We start from the raw sequence: 16,659 nt of genomic DNA, 5'->3' as shown, positions 1-16,659 counted from the left end.
CAGCATATGAGGATTGCATTATTGAAGCTGCTTACTGGTCCAAATCCTCATTAGTATCAACATTTATTCCAGGCTGGGGGCATGCCGCACAAAATAATGCCAGTCTGCCTTTCTCTGCTGACCTGGTTGTCCCATGGAATCCATTCCATTTAAGTAGCTTGAGGTATTGCCATGTCCACACAACCCATAGAAGCTCACAGTATCTATCTTGATTGACCCTTCAGACATTCCAACACTTGGAACCAAAATACCAAATCTTACTGGAATGAGGTGTGGAAACACACTGGATGTGATCTGATGCAACTTGCTGTAACAGTTCATGCTGGACATTCCACATTCCAGGTTGTCCCTCAGGAAGTCATCCAGAACTGTGAATGTGAATGCAGTGCTTGGCTTCTCAAATGTTGAGGGAAATAGTTTGACTCTGAGTAACTGTATGTATCAGGTTTCTGCAGTCTCACATTCACACCAATTCACTACAATGAAATGAACACCTGTGACATCCATGATGGTGAGATATCTTGACCCTGCTGGAGGATGGAGGTGCTTTGGGTTTTCTTTGATATCTTCCACATCTTCCCATTCTTGATCATCCATGGGCAGAGGTTCACCTGCTGCTTGCTGGGCTTGTGTGATCACATGGGGACAGGGTGCTCTGCCATGTCCTAGGTGCAACTGAATGCCAGTCTGTGGGTCTTGATGTGAATGTAATTCTGGGCAACCAACTGATCTCTCACCATGTGGAGGGTGGATTCCTTGTAGAAGTCCCCTGTCCACTGTTGGATTCTGTGGAAAGGCAGGCTCTCATGACTCTTCTGGCAACATTCTGTGCAGAATAGGGGCTGATGCAAGCAATCTGGACATCTGTATACCCCATTGTTGCCACACTGGGTGCAGTTCCTTGGCTCTGGGGAGGCTTCCAGCTCCGGGAGTATCTTCAAGAACTCCCCCTTCCATGGAACCCATTCACAGATGTAATTGTTCTGCATCTGACACACCATGTGAGGTCCACTTTCAGGTTGGCAAACTGCTGCATACCTTTTTCCACAGTAACATCAGTTGCTGGACTGGTGGGCTCATGCTTTCATGTCCATTGAAGGCTGAATCCACCCATGCATCAAAGTACTTGTGGGAGTGAGACCTTGAATGCTTGGATGGTGAGGATTGGGGGGAGTGGACAGGGGTTGTTGGATCTGGCTGTTTGATCACAACTTCTACCAATCGCAATCTATATCTACCTCCAGTTCTCTGAGTCTTGACTTCCAGCTGCTTCACCCAATGGCCTGGGGTAGGACCAATCATTCTCATACCCTTTTGAGTGCTTTCCTTGGCCATCTGGAGGTTGCTGATTTCACAGTATGAGGTCAGTTGTTAGAAATGCTACTGCTAGTGCAAGTCACTTTATCATTTAGCTCTATCAATGTTGGTACCTTAACACATGTCAGGGCATAAATACAAATGCAACTACACTGGCCTTGCACAATGCATGGTGCTGCCTTCTTATTACTGCTCAATCCCTGCCCACACATTCCCTTCCTGCTGCAACATTACCTGGGTGCTTTGCCTGGATTATGATGGTGAATTTGGATGCTATATTAGCTGATGAAGGTGAAATGAGATGTTCAGTATCAATATAAGTATGGATATGATTGGGTAAGCCAACTGACAGCCCAGATGCCAACCAGGAGCTAATCTGCCTTTGGGCGGTGTAGGGAGCTGTATACTCCCTGAGGCTGGAACAGGAATCTGTCACTAAATTTCACAGGCCCCTACAACAAACCCACTTTGGAATTTTTCCTGCTTGTGTCCTCATGTTTCCTCCTGACCCCTGTTGCCTTCGGAGGTTCTACCAACCTTCAGCTTGTCACTCAGTCATCAAAACGCTGATCCAGAAATTCCACATTTGTGCAGAGTCACCTGGAATTCAACAGCCATGCCACTGCTCAGCCACATCACCAGTCATCTGTGCCACTTATCTGGTTTCCCCTGTCACCCTAAATTCCACAAGCTGGACTTCATGTCAGTATGCTATGCTCTGCCCTCCTGTGCTGCTCAGCTCCACCTCCCACTGATATGCATACTCTTGTTCTGTTGGAAGATACCCCTTACCATTGTCCCATTCTTACTCTTGTCTACTACCCACTGGACTATTTCACATGCATCTGTATTTTGCTGATGTCTGATGTCCATTCCTTTATTTTCTGGTCTTTTAGTTTTTCTGCCCCACCTTACTCCAACTCATACCTACTTCCCTTGTACTATATAATTCTGCCAGGATGTTGGAAATAGACCACCCATCTTTTGGAGTCACTATCCAAGTCATTCGCATGTCTAGGTGTTCAAAGTGTCTGTTGCACACTCTGCATCTACTAGTGCCTTCTGCATTTCTGTGTCTCGCCTCCATGTCTCATGAGTCTCAGAAATACTTCTTTGTGCCAAGGTCATCACTTGGAATTTCACAAACAAGTCTACTCGTACCCAATTCACCTACATCTCTGTGGAATTATATTCTGTGCCCCACATTCAACTCCTCAATCAACTCTACTATCATATTCTACATCTCCTTCCTACTCAGTGCCCCTTGGGTCAAACCTAGGGATTACCCTGCAGCTTCCCCCCCCCCTAATCACACACTACCCAGAGGTAGTGCCCCACATCATTTTGGAGCCCAGCATGAGGGGTCTGTAGATCTGGAAAGGAGATCCTTATGACCCACTTGTCAAAGAACTGAACTCAAAGAGCTCCTAGAGCACTTCCACAGACTATCTATTTCTTCATCAGAAATCTTAATCCTGGTAGCTGATCCCAGAGATATTTCAGAGCCACACTTGTCAGACTCAGATCTCGGTTTAGATGAGATCTTTTGGAGCCCAGAGCCCCCAGCATTTTACCCAGCATTTCCAGGAGGTTTTGACTTTGACAAACCCTTTGATCCTCCAGCAGAGTGTCAAGAACTTTCACCTCTCTCAGAACTAACCTCTTCTTCATCCTCATTATCTAGTAATTCCAAACTTGCTGCTGAACAACTTCTTATCCCTTCACAATCACTCACTTTAACTCCCACTATCATTTCCCCTGCCCAAGTTCCCACTCAGAATACCTCAGTCGCCCCACTCTTAAATTCTGCATCCATTTGCATAATGTATGGAGCTAGAGACATGCCACTCAGGGGCTCTAACAAAGCCCTGAAGTTTTCCAGTTGTACTGAAGACATCACTCACTACCTTGAAGATGTTGAACAACTCTGCATCGAAGCTGGCCTTGACACTGGAAAAGATAAAATCCACTGGGCCATCCATTATGCCAATCACAACAAGGTGGAATTTTGGTCCACCTTAGATGCTGCAACTGACAGCTTCAATGACTGGGACGCATTTTCTAAAGAACTCCTGAACTACTACCCAGGTGCCTCAGTGAAAGATCATTGCTATACCAAAGCTGACCTCAAAACCTTACTCTACCATCAAGTTCAGAAACCTATGGGATCGCTGGAAGATCTCAGTAAATATGTCCAGGAATTTCGACACATCCTTGGCCTCATCCAGAAGAAGAAGAAACTTCCTGATGACTACATCAATGAGAAATTCCTCAAGGGGTTTCCTTGGAGGTTCCAGAATTCCTTGCTTATGTGATTGCAACTTTCTGACCTAGATCATGACATCAATGAGCCTTGGGAGTTTGATCTGGTCTACAAGCACACTAACTACCTGCTCAGCAGAGCAAAACGAAATCTCCCTCAGCCTGATTCTTTGGCTTTGTTTCCCCAGAACTCCACACCCCCTTCTTTGTTGACTGTTCCCACTATCTTAAAACATGAGTATGTACAAGTCACCCAGCAACCTGCTTCTGCCCTGCCTCCACAACAAGGTCAAGAAGGCCAATTCTGTCATTCCTTTGATCCATGGTGTTTCTTCTGTGGAAGCACTGATGGTCACCACACAGCAGAGTGTGCACTGTGTCATGAATACATACAAGCTGGGAAATGCACCCTGATAGGGGGAAGAGTATTTATGCCTGATGGTTCTGACATTCCTAGGACAGCTGCTGGCCAAAACTTTAAAGAAAAGATCAACAACTTCCTCGCCATGTGTGACTCTATCATTGCCTCAGCTAACCTCAGTCTCCATACAATGTCCTAGCCAGTCATTGAACTCATCTCAAGGACATGATACCCCACCTCATCTTGTCAGCATGATGTTCTTCACTAATGAAGAATCCACAGAGTTTCAGGTCAACTTACATCCCTCCTCCTACCTAATCAACAAAGAACTAGAGAGTAATGCCAATGAAGAAGACCAGCATGCCCTGGCGAGAGCTTACATGCAAGTAGAAGAATTGAAAAATAATATCAAGAAGAAGAAGGTCACTCATTTCAATGGTGTAGATATTCTGGCCCACCATCTGCAAAACCCCACAACAAGTCCAGCGCCCGCTAATGCATCAACTGCCCCCAGGACAGTTGTTAATTCTGCACCAACCAATTCCATCCCTTCTACAGAGATCCCAGCCATTACTAAAACTCTGGTCATCTCTAGTCCCACAGATCTCCAGAAATCCAAGCCTACAACAACTTCTGTATCCCAATTTTGTTATCAAAGCAGTTTTGACAAAGCAGTGGCTACCAAATGACTCATAGACCAAGTCTTAGATGGAAGATAGAAATTTCCACTAAAGATCTCTTAGCCATCAGCCCAGAGATTTGCAAGCAGGTTAGAGAGCTAGCTGTAATGAAGAAGATAACCATTGGGAGCTTAGAAATGGCATCAGAAGCTTCTGCCTCTGCTACCTGGGCATCCTATGAACAGTATTGGGTCAGAGACACAGAAGGGAAGTGTGTAGGCCTCACTACTGCACCATTATGCACTGTCGATGGCATCCTAATGGACAAACTTCACATTGAATGTATCCTGGACAGCAGATGTCAGGTAGTGGCCTTGTGACAGGAGTTGTGGGAAGCCTTAGGGGCCCCCCTCCATATTGACATGACTATGACTCTGGAGGCTGCTAACCAATCCAAAGAAAGCACCCTTGGGGTCATAGAGAATGCCACCTTGCACATAGGAAATGTTGAGGCACATCTACAAATCCAAGTCATTGACCACATGCCTTTCAACTTGCTGCTCAGTCGACCCTTCTTCTGCCTACTCTCCAGTGTCCTCCATGATTTCCCTGATGGAGAACAGTCTCTAGAAATCTGTGACCCTAATTCTGGGAAACAAGTTTTAATCCCAACACAACCTCACAACAGACTGCATCCCCTTCCATGTTTTGTAAATTCTGAAGACAAAGAAGACTTCTTCACATGAAAACAAATGCATCACCATATGAAACAGCCTGAGCAGGGTTTTTAGTGTTGGTCGATGACTCGTCTGGATCAGCAAGGAGGCCATGATAATCTTTTCTCTGTGTGTTCTCTCTATGTTTCTGACCCTCCTTTATTACCTTCAAAGACTACTACCCTTTTGCCTACAGACACTGTCAAAATTTCCACCATGGCATTTATCTACAATTTACGAAGCAACAGTACACTCCCTGTTGATCCCTTTGATGCTAGTTCCATCTCTCCGACTGACCCTTTCTTGTTTTTGACTGCTACTACCATTTCTCCACTGACAATCTCTGCCTTATGCTCTACTTATCAGCTTGATCCTGTTTATCATGTCTTAAAGTACAAACATGTAGTGAGGAAGGTGAGGCCAGTACCAGCATTGATGCCAGCAGAATTCCAGGTAGAGCATCAGGAGGCTGAAGACCCACTTGCGGATCTGCCTGTTTTACCTACTCATCCCCCACCATTCATGCCAGGTTCCAGGTTTACTCAGGAAAGAGCTGATGAGCTCAATCTGGACCTGGCAAGGTTCCTTTGGCCTACAGAATTAGACCTAGTATGATGGCTGGTCAAGACACACAAGGCCACCTTCGCTTGGGACACTTCAGAAAGAGGGACCTTTCAAGAGGACATGTTCCCACCCTTGAAGATACCTATGCTAGCCCACAAACCCTGGGTTGAGTGAAATATTCCCATTCCCCCTGCTATTTTCTGTGAAGTCTGTTATGCCTGCATCAGGGGTCCTTCCTTTTTCAATCCCTTGCAGTCACATGTGTCACATGCCTCATCACATCTCTCATAATCATCACCATCCTAGGGGTTCATATGCTGCAAGGCTCCCTCAGATCTCCCACTGTCAAGGTATTTCCAATACCTGTCAAGACCATGCCTCCTGCTTGATCTGGTATTCCACTGCCCTCTCTGATGGATGACTTGTTTACTTCTTGTTCCATTGACTCGTCTATGACTTGTTTATATTGCTCAGATGTTGTGCTATAGCTCCAGTGTCTGGCTCCTCACTGTACATTGATTGCACAGCCAGTATAGCCTTTGTTCCCCTGCCTACTCCCATCATATGACACTGTATGACTCCCTCTGACTTATTTATTTGACTGATTGTTCTGTTGATTACTGCAGATATGCATCGCAACACATCCTGTCACAACTCGTACAGTACTCATACTTAGGGGTATATAAACCCATGTACTTTACCTTGTATCCTCAGTTTTTCAATAGCTTACAACTCAGCTAACTTCCTTTGCTTTTGTCCTTGTTCCCTCCTCTGTGTGATCTCAGAAGAACTCACCAGAAGGAGTGAACCTCTGCCAGACCTCAGCAATAACTGAGCCATAGGGGTTATGACATGTTTGGCCCATAGACTCCCCCTTGCACACTTTGTGCCTATTCCATTTGAAGAAGTCACTGTGCTTGGGCATAACAAAACCGAAAAACTCTATGCAGCTTTCAGGACTCGTTGACCTCTTCATGAAAGTCTACTCGTCCCTGGTTACTGAACTTCAACAAACCAACTTGTTGTCAAACAAGACTCATTGGTCTCCCTCAGTGTAAAGACTAACTCGCCTTCATCCTGCTTCTTCATGTACCAAGATTGAGAAGCACCCCTCTACCCTCAATCAAATCCACCACTCTACAGGCAGCCATTAGGCTTTAATAGATCGCCTCCCTAGAGTTAGCACTTGTGTCTCCCTATGCATAAAGTCACTCATGCACCATCAAACCCCTCTACACTGACAGGTTTCTTTCAAGAAATAAATCCTCCCTCAGCCTTCATTGTCATATCTGTAAAAGTGTCTAACCTGCAGAAATTAAGACCACCAGTCCCTCCACACCCTAATCCCCTTGGACTTGGACAGAATCCTCCCTTACTGCCCACCCCTTTAGGATGACTCGGTCCTTCAGTTACTGCAACAAATCTCTGGTTATCTTATCTATCCCAGTTTAGGGATTCAGAAGTCACACTTAGTTCAGAAGAAGAAGATGATCAGAAGTCCAATACTTTGTTTGGATCAGTCCTCAAAGAAGAACAAGAAGCTTGCAATCAAGAAGAAATGTCCATGATGATCAGTCATGGAGATTCAGTTCCTGAAATGCCCCCAAGGACCATTTCAGAAGAGGAACTGAGACAGAGGCTGGAAGAACAAAGAGTCGCTATGGTGGAGGAGCTCCACTGGGCTATGCATGCAACTTCAAGCAACCCATTCCCAACAGGTATGCCTACTGACTCAGCTTTGTGAGAATGGTATTGTAGGAACTTTGGAAAGGCCGTACCCCCAGAGCTGTCTGCTGGTGATAGCAGGAAGGGGAAAGCTAGAGCCAATGATGATGATTACTATGGCTTGAGCCACCTGCCCAACAGATGCCAGGAGTTTAATGTTGGGCATCCCAGAGAATATGATGGAAGCCACAATGGGCTTCAGACCTGGATTACACAGGTTGAAGGTTACTTGAACCTAAACAAGCACGTTTACAATTTGGAGTCTCTCAAGATTTCGTTCACACTCACATACATGACCAAGGGTGCTGCCATGTCATTCATCAAGAATTACCAAAATGAAAACAAGATGCTCAATGGTACAGTCTACTACACCAACACCTTTCAAAGGTTTGTTGAAAGGCTAAAGGCAACCTTCGAGTCAGGTGACCAGACCACCCTCGCTATCTTGCATCTCTTGGACATCCAACAAGGCAAACAAGAACTTGAGGCTTACATTGCCAAATTTACAGGGCTTGTTAACAAGGCTCAACTCAAGGAAGAATCACATGAAGCAGGGATCTTCTTCAGGAAAGGCTTAAATAAAGAATACCATGACTGGGTTCTTAATTCTGGACACACCCCTTCCATGGTCATAGAGTGGATACAGTGTGTGGGAGAAGCCCAAACCACAATTGCTATGAAGCACCCCCATCCATCCCTTGCAAATTTGGATCATGTTCAGTGGCTCATCAATGCACATCACCTGAAGAAGTACCCACATGGGACAAGTATTGATGGTAAGGAGTCTAAATTTATTTTTAAAACTAATTCTGACCATCCTAGGTGCATTACACCTCTTCCAACAGCCATCTGATGACCCACCATACCTCCGTTGTGTCGAGGTACACCCACTACCAGGTTCCGAAGTGTTCCATCTCATTATTTGCATGTCTCCTTTTATGGCATCACAACTGATGCATGTGAGACATCTCTTGATTGACACATCATTCAAATGTGTCCATGGGTGGCAGGAGTTCAAGATAGAAGCCTGGGATAATGAACAGATGTGGTGTAGGTACTTTCCTGCTGAGTCTGTGTTGAGTTACTGATGTCCTGTAGCCATTGCTGTCACACATGCATTCACAATGTTGCAATCTGCTGAGGCCCATTTCATTCTCTTTCAACATATCTTCTCAATTGCATCAGCAGACACTGGAATGCTGGTTGCATTCCACCACATAGATGGATATGGGTTTCATTCATTTGTTGCAGATGGACACAAAGGACAAGCACTTGGTAAGACCACATCATGTCTCTTTAAACACTGCTCAAGGAATCAACAGGACTTGGAATGTATTGTGTTTCCTTGTGCTACAATGACCACCATCAAGATAGATATGAGCCACACTGTTGGCTTTCTGACCTCAATCCCTATGATCATCTTACACAGTCCTATTGGTTCTGTGTAACACATGTCAAGTATCATATTTTTCTGCTGAGAACTTACATAACTAGTGAAGTATATGCTGCTATGCTCAGCCTCTTGTCATCAGAGGAGCAACCAGATCTTGACCGCACACTTGCAATAATCAGAACAGGTGGAAAGAAGGCAAATGGTGCATTTACTATTGTCATACAGCCCTCAAACACTAACTGTACTCAAGCATGGCTGAAGAATAAACTGGAGAGCAATAGATTTGGATTGAAGGAAATATATAGGCCAGTGAGTCTTATTCCAGAGGAGATTTGGAAAGCATCTCCAATGACAACAAATGGCAATGAGCAAGCACATCGCAATGTCAACTGTGATGGCACAAATCTCACCTTGCTTGGAGGAATAATGTGAGGAAAGGCATACAACAACTGTGCTGCAGCAAGCATACATACTCATCAATACAACAGGGTATATACAAGAGATCAAAGTGCCACTCACACATGACATGCCTCAAGGTCAATTGCATGACTGGGTAAAGTTCCAGTCTACTTCACCACCAAGATTCAACTAATTGAACATTTTAGCATACACACAACATAAGCAAGCAGGAAGCCATCCAACACAAAGTCTACCCACCAATGTCATAAACATTCCAACCACTGCATCTGTCCCAAACATGATACCTGTGAACAGTAACAATCAACACAAGCAAAATAAACCACAGACATATCAGATATCTACTTACAGTACACTTGCCAATGCACTAACTGCAGGCATTACAATCACTGACTATAGACCACCAGCTACAACATACAACACTTACCCAAGGGTACAAGCCAGCCATCCAGTGATCTCAACCTACAGCTCACTTGAGGGTGCACTTGGATAGTACTACAAGCAATTACAATTATAATTTCTGTAAGGGAGAATGGACAGCATTGACTTACAACAGTGAACACCCATGAAGGATGGTTGGCAAGGGCTTGACAGTCATATCATAGGGAAAAGCAACAGAAACAAGAATATCAATAATGGGAAAGATCAACAGACAAAGAGGCAGCTGGATGAGCACAAAGCCAAGGAGAAAAGGAATGGGAGGATGACAATGACATCAGTGACAACAAGTGGGGGGAATGAAAGCAAAGCAGAGGAAAGAACTTTATGAGGTCACCATTATATAGAGAATGACATGTTCCTCCCATGTGATTCACCTTACCTGAAAAGGGTATGTGTTCCTGGCAGAAGCAGTCCCAGGGGTCCACACAGTGTGATGTCTGCAAGGCTGCTCAGAGCTTTTCTCTCACACAAAATGGGGAACTGAAAAAGTTCAGAGTGCTAACAAGCAACTACAAGCTCATCATTACTGGATGCCTGCTGTCACACACCAAAGGTGTTTGGTGAGGTGGACATGGATACAGCTGATGAATGGAGATGAAGACTGTAGCCCTCATGCAAAGAAGGACAGCCAGAAATGTCAGCAGTCATCCCTCACACAAGAACAAGTCATCAGTGCCAAAGAAAAAGAAAGGGAGCAAGTTAAGTGCTGGTTAAAATTCTTAAGCACCTGTGTATGGCATTCCAGTTTTCAACATATCTCTGCTGTTTCTGCAGATACTGAGACCATTCCCACACTTGCTTGTAGTGCTCAGCCATGCAATCTTACCTTCCAAAATTGGAAAGGATTTGTGCACTCCACACATTTCTACAGCACTCCCTCCAAAAGACACTCATTTTGCTAATTCTTCTGATATGGCCACCTCCACATCAGTCATTTTGCTTGTCCCCTTTGCTAGGGACCATGGCTACATATATCTACCAGGAGTTCCTACCAGCTTCTGTCCTGAAGCATCCTGGTACATCCCACCCTTGTCTGTGCCCTCTCAGCCCATCCAGCTTGGACAGCATGTTCTTTTTGTCAGTATGACCTCTAGGAGGACATTCTTTGGTCACCTCAGGTCTGTCATTCACTTGGAAAGGTCTTATGTGGTTGTTTCAGTCTCCCCAGTCCAAGAAGCATATGGATCCTTCCTCTCTGCTCCCTGCAATGTCTTTGTACCAGTCTCATCTGTCATTCTTCCAAGATTGTGACAGCTACAGTATAATCTACTGTTCTCCACTCTCCCTGATCACATCCATGATGATTATGATGCACATCTTGCCTCCTTGTTGCAAGATACAGCAGCAGACACTCTGCCTTCATCCTCTCTTCCAACAGAGCCTCATTCATGAAGTTTTTATTTGCTTCACTGAGAGGATGGTTTGGGGGGGAAAGTTGCAATTATTAAGGGTCTAGTTATTGTCTACTTTGCTTATTATCATCTATCATCAATCTACTTTGCTCCAAGTCCTCCCTGAGCTCAGTGCAGCTCAGAGCATCAAATTAAGTCATCATCCATCCTTCTGTAGGCTGACAGCAGTCTACCCTATTGCATTCTCTTGCATTCCTGCTCCTTCTTTGTCAGGAGCACCCCCAACCCTCAGCACTCATCTTTGAGTGTTATAGCTCACAAACCCTCCCAAAGAACAGGTTCTACCATCTAGGTACCACATAGGCACACCACCACTCACTCTTTTTGTCTTTTGTGTTGGTTTTGGTTGGTTTTCACCACTGAACCACACTTTGACTCACATTGGTTGGTGATAGCCCAGCATTCCCAAGAATTGCATGGGCATGGCTTAAGGCATACCTCTGTGAGGCAGAGAGGTCCATCTGTAGTCACTGGTAGGTGGGGTGACTGACATCATGATGGACATTGCTTTATACTACTGATCCCCACACTAGACATTGAGACCTAGAACTGACATCCACAAGGATTTGGCACCTTCCAAATATGGATAGGACACCATTGTTTGTTCATCTGCACTCTGCAAGGACCTGTCATCATCATTGCTGCAATACATTTGATTGTGCTCAACAGGCCAAGACATAGCACTGATGCCAGTGATCATACCATTTGACAAACAAGTGTATTTCCAGGACAACCTGGGCAATGTCAGATGCAATGGTGATCTCAATTTGGTGTGTGTGCAGCATTCAATCACATAGGCTGATATTGTCTGTACAGAATATGCTGTGTATGTCAGGCCACCTGTGGTGCAGTCATTCAACTGTAGTGGCATTAGGTTGGTGTCCTTTTGCAATCCAGACCATTCTCCTCTGTCTTTTACATTCAATTGTTCTGCAACTTTGTGGCAACATTTTCCCCTATGCTGTGATTCTATGACAAGAATTCTCTCTGCCCTGTCATAGACTCTCTTGGATGTAGCAACCAATACATTTCTTACTGCTTCTTCTCACATAATTCTGCAATATGTGTAACAGATAGCTCAATGACTGGAGTGTTTGATAACAGCATATAAAGGCAAAGTCCTCCCACTGGTCAGCCCCAATTTCCCTCTCAGACTCACTTCTCCTTGATACTATGCCTCTCTGTCACCCAGTCTTTGCTATCTGCCAGGCACAACAATGCAGTAGCACAGAACTTGTTATATATTCCTGCAATGTTCAACAGATTGTTGAAATTGCATTGTAAGTTTTTTGTTTCTCATTCCAATTTCAGGCTCACATGCACATTGTACAGTCCCATATGTTGTGGAAGGCATATTGTCCCTAGTTGCATCCTGCAATATCTTAAACAGTGTGGTGCATTCTGGGAGTGCTTCTGTGGTATCCTTTCCAATGAACCTTGGCCAGTGCACTTCATCAACTTTGCTGTCAGCAGTACAAATACAGTTTGCATGGAAGTTCTTTGTCATTCTCATGTCAGTTTGTGTGGATTCCAGTGTAAGTTGTTGCCCTGCATCATTTGCTTTGCAAACTATTCACATTTTGTCTTCACAGTGAATCTCAATGAGACACACCATACAGCCATGCTGCTTTCATCTTATGATGGAATTCCACCACTTGCTAGTGGGTTCTCTTGTTCTCCTGTCCTCCCACACCACTCAATTTCTTGTAGCCCCAGGCCAAAATACTGTACCAGATGTCAACTATCTCTTCAGAACTTTCGAGCACAGTCAGCCCATGTTCTGATGGGACATGCTGAAATAGCACCATATTTCCCAGAATACCTAGGCTCACTTACCTCTGTGTACAATGGATACAGACTCATTGGGCCAGAGGTATCCTTCACTTTGCCACAACATCAGACAAATACCAGCCATTGCACACATTCCAGTGAGTTGCACACAGTAAAAGCAATTCACATTGAGCTAACCAACAACATCTTCAAAGGTATTACCCCACACACAAAAGATATACTACTTGGTAATAACAGTCTTAGACAATGCACACCAGCATCAACCTCCAATACCACTAGACATGACACCACAGAGGTAGCAGACCATGAATGTGAACTGCTTCTCACACTCATGTCTGGGATGGGAATTAGCAGATATGATAGAATAGGTCTGCTAGAAAAATGTGATCATTGTGGGGTTATATTCACAGCTAGCAGACTGCATGCTCACATTCATAGTGAGGTATGCCAAGGGGTAGCAAAGTGAAAGGATAAGAGTACCCACCTTCACACAAACATAGAGGTGACCCAAGTTCTGTATGCAATGAAACAACAGCAGTAGACATTAATAAGCTACAGTAAATACTTGATCGGTGGTAGTAATGTGATAGTAATATACTTACACTAGATCAATGATGAGACATGTGTCATCAAGCTCAAACTGCGAGGTGAAGATACAACGATCAGCACACTTACATGACAAGGATGATGGGGGACAGGGAAGAAGAGAGGACAACAACAATGGCAAAGAAAGGACATTGAAAATGATGGGGAGATTGATGATGAGGGAATTGGGAAAGAGCAGGAAGAAATGAAGACTGATCTTATATATGCTGCACATGTCTGATTTTTTTCATTGCTTAATTGGAGTCCTTGGGGGCTGCATGACTTGCGACTGGTAGTCAGGGCTTTTTCTACTTGGACCTTTTCATCAGCACAAAGTGGGGAACCAAAAAAGTTCAGAGTGATAACAAGTGACTCATCACTCAGTAATGATCCCAAAGTCAAATGTAAAAATTGGGTGACTCCCACACTGTCAGAACTTACCAGAATCTGATGAGAAAGGAATCTTTAAACAGGCATAGATGATCCCTGGTGCTCTGCAGGCTGCAGCAAAGCATTGCTTCAGAATGAGACAGAAGATTTTAGGGATGCCACTGTAACAATTCAGCTTCAATTGGAAAGGGTTGCTACTGACTGACCTGCCACCTTTGGTGAGAGTTGGTCCATGCACTGGCAGATGTTTTATCTCTGATAACAATGGGTTGGGTCACAACTGCCACTTCTTCACTATCCCAAGATTTCATAGAAAACTTCCTTGACAACTCCTAGTGGATGCTACCATGAATCTTAATGGAAGAATGAAATGATAAAGGCCTACCAAGTGGTTAGAAACAATCGATGAAATAACTTTAAATGTATCAGAGGCAAGGAACAAATACTTACAGTGGCAGCTTGATTGTTCTGATGGCATTGATGATGAGGGCTCAGATGGTAGTGTTGAGTTGATCACAATTACCCCCCCCCCCCCCACTCCAATAACCCCACCACCCTCTGATCTGGAATCAGAATTGAATGATGACTTCATTATGCTGCTGGAGTGGAAAGAGTTGAAATATTGCTGGTTTCTTGATGCAATCCACCCACTCTGCAACAAGGTGGAAAGGACCTGAGTGTTAAACTGTGTGGCTATTCTGTGTCCATGTGTGTCACAGCTCCACCTTTTGGCACACTATGTGGAGTTTCATCCACACTTATTCTGCCAAAAGCTGCATGTCAACCCTGAAATCTTTGACTGCATCCTTGATCAGATTAGTGATCATCTGATCTTCCAGTCACAATCAAACAACTCACAACTTTTGGTGGCAATCCAGCTGGCTATCTTCTTGAATTGCATTGGCCACTATGGAAATGGCTGCATGTGAGAGGATATCTGTGAATGGGTGGGGGTTGGTGTAGGCTCAGTGATAAATTGCACAAACTGCATCATGGTAGCCATCCTGGACTAATGTGACAAATTCATTTTCATTCCAGCAGGAGACTCTGAGGATATGGAAAGATTGCATCAATGGGTGGGGGAATGTTCTTGTAAAGGGTGGTGAAATGGTCATGGTGGCTGATGGGTCATGGATTGAGTGGTGGATCTACTTGTGGTGGAACCAAGGGCAAGAACCTGGCTTCATCCAGCCAGTGGGCTGTCACCACTACTGGTGATGCATCTACTACAGAAGGTCTTCAGCCAAAGAACATCAACTGGGATGTTCCTCATACTGATATACTTGTTAACTGGTTGCTCATCCATCCTGCAAACCAAAGAATCCTTTTTAGTGATGAGATCACAACCATCTCACCACCTTCACCTGATGAGGGGCCAGTGGGCCATAACAAGAAAGAAGTTCAAGCAATTATTGCCAAAGTCATATTCAAGAATGATCTCTACTACAAGGACATGTACATGGTGGGCCCTGCAAAGTTCCAAGTTAGCATAGGCAACCACATCACTATGTCAGTCTCCTCTTCATATTTTATCTATGATTGTTTAATGATCATTTAGGCTGAAGGGATTGTATCACAAGTGCCATGCACACTTTAAACAATCAGGGGAAGGCATTATGCCTGGTCACATAAGCTATGCAAAACTCCATTGTAAGTTATCAATCAATCCAGTGGGGTTACTGTTGGAATTGACTCTGGTTCTAGACTGTGTCATGTGACTGATCATGAGATGTATTACATGTTAGCTCCACAATGATGTCATACTATCATCATAGATGACATCACATTCTATGAGCTTCCATGCAGTTCTTTACTATACTTAGTAGGTACTTTCCTTATACATTACCTGGTCCATGCATATAGTACCTGTATATAAACTTGGGGGTTTCTCCCCAGTCCACATCAAACAATCCACTGTTCTATCTTCTACACACCAAGCCTCAAGCTTACCACTACAAACACCCTATCTGAATATTAAAAGGCAAATGTTCTGCCATTGCTCTATTCCTCTCCCATTCCTCTGCACAATAGGTTATGAGCCCCAATGTCTAACATCAGTGTGCTATTGTCATGTTTTGCATTGACTGATCACTGTCAATGGACACATCAGCATGGAATGTGATGGCCTAGACATACTAGAATGGGGTGTTATCTCCATTATGTTGTCACTTCTTGTGGGTTGCTATCAGAGTATTCTACTCATCTATTATGGAGGTTTTGGACAGGAAGAGTTTCACAGGTTGTATTATGTGTCAGCTGCTTTCTGGCTAGCAGTGCTTTGTTTGCTGACTTGGCTACATTTATATCAAGAAGTAGTCAATCGCCAACACCATCGAGCTCTACTCATTGCAGCCTACATGTTTGGAGAACAACCTCCACTGAGATATGTAGTCCCTCCACTGCCTCATTACTTACACTTCTTCATTCCCAATCGAGATGATCAAGCAGACCTAGATCCCATACCAGAGTACACTGTTGTAGGAGCAGTAGATCCACCTCCTCAATGTGTCCTGACTCCTCTTCCAGAGGAGGTACAAGCGATGAATGATGCTCTTGCTGAGCCAATTCTTGATGCTGAGAACAATCTCATGATCTTTGATGATCTTGCCAAGTTTGAATTACTTTAATTGTTTGTCACAGTCAGTCAAAGTTATGGGAACTAATC

At 44.3% G+C, this 16,659-nt stretch overlaps 2 protein-coding genes across 2 annotated transcripts; both read left to right on the top strand.

Moving 5' to 3' along the window:
• Window positions 1-8,253: 8,253 nt before the first annotated feature.
• On the top strand, window positions 8,254-9,384 carry F5J12DRAFT_696074 (uncharacterized protein; the record flags this gene model as incomplete). Its single annotated transcript, XM_051740438.1, has 5 exons — window positions 8,254-8,341; window positions 8,388-8,615; window positions 8,664-8,840; window positions 8,888-9,160; window positions 9,209-9,384. Coding segments are annotated over 5 exons (942 nt in total), but the record flags the coding sequence as incomplete, so codon positions are not given.
• A 3,017-nt stretch (window positions 9,385-12,401) lies between these two features.
• Window positions 12,402-13,845, top strand: F5J12DRAFT_787326 (uncharacterized protein; the record flags this gene model as incomplete). The annotated part of the gene is made up of 9 exons (XM_051743623.1): window positions 12,402-12,508; window positions 12,561-12,763; window positions 12,821-12,889; window positions 12,939-12,995; window positions 13,046-13,156; window positions 13,214-13,387; window positions 13,430-13,461; window positions 13,627-13,666; window positions 13,718-13,845. 9 exons carry the CDS (start codon window positions 12,402-12,404, stop codon window positions 13,843-13,845), a joined length of 921 nt encoding a protein of 306 aa, XP_051594381.1.
• Between the last annotated feature and the right edge of the window lie 2,814 nt (window positions 13,846-16,659).

Source organism: Pisolithus orientalis (genome assembly GCF_024613125.1).
Source record: "Pisolithus orientalis strain OTSU chromosome Unknown F5J12scaffold_100, whole genome shotgun sequence".
In the NCBI taxonomy this organism is placed as follows: domain Eukaryota; kingdom Fungi; phylum Basidiomycota; class Agaricomycetes; order Boletales; family Pisolithaceae; genus Pisolithus; species Pisolithus orientalis.
Note: the sequence above shows the minus strand (reverse complement) of the source record. Positions and strands in the feature narration are given on the sequence as shown.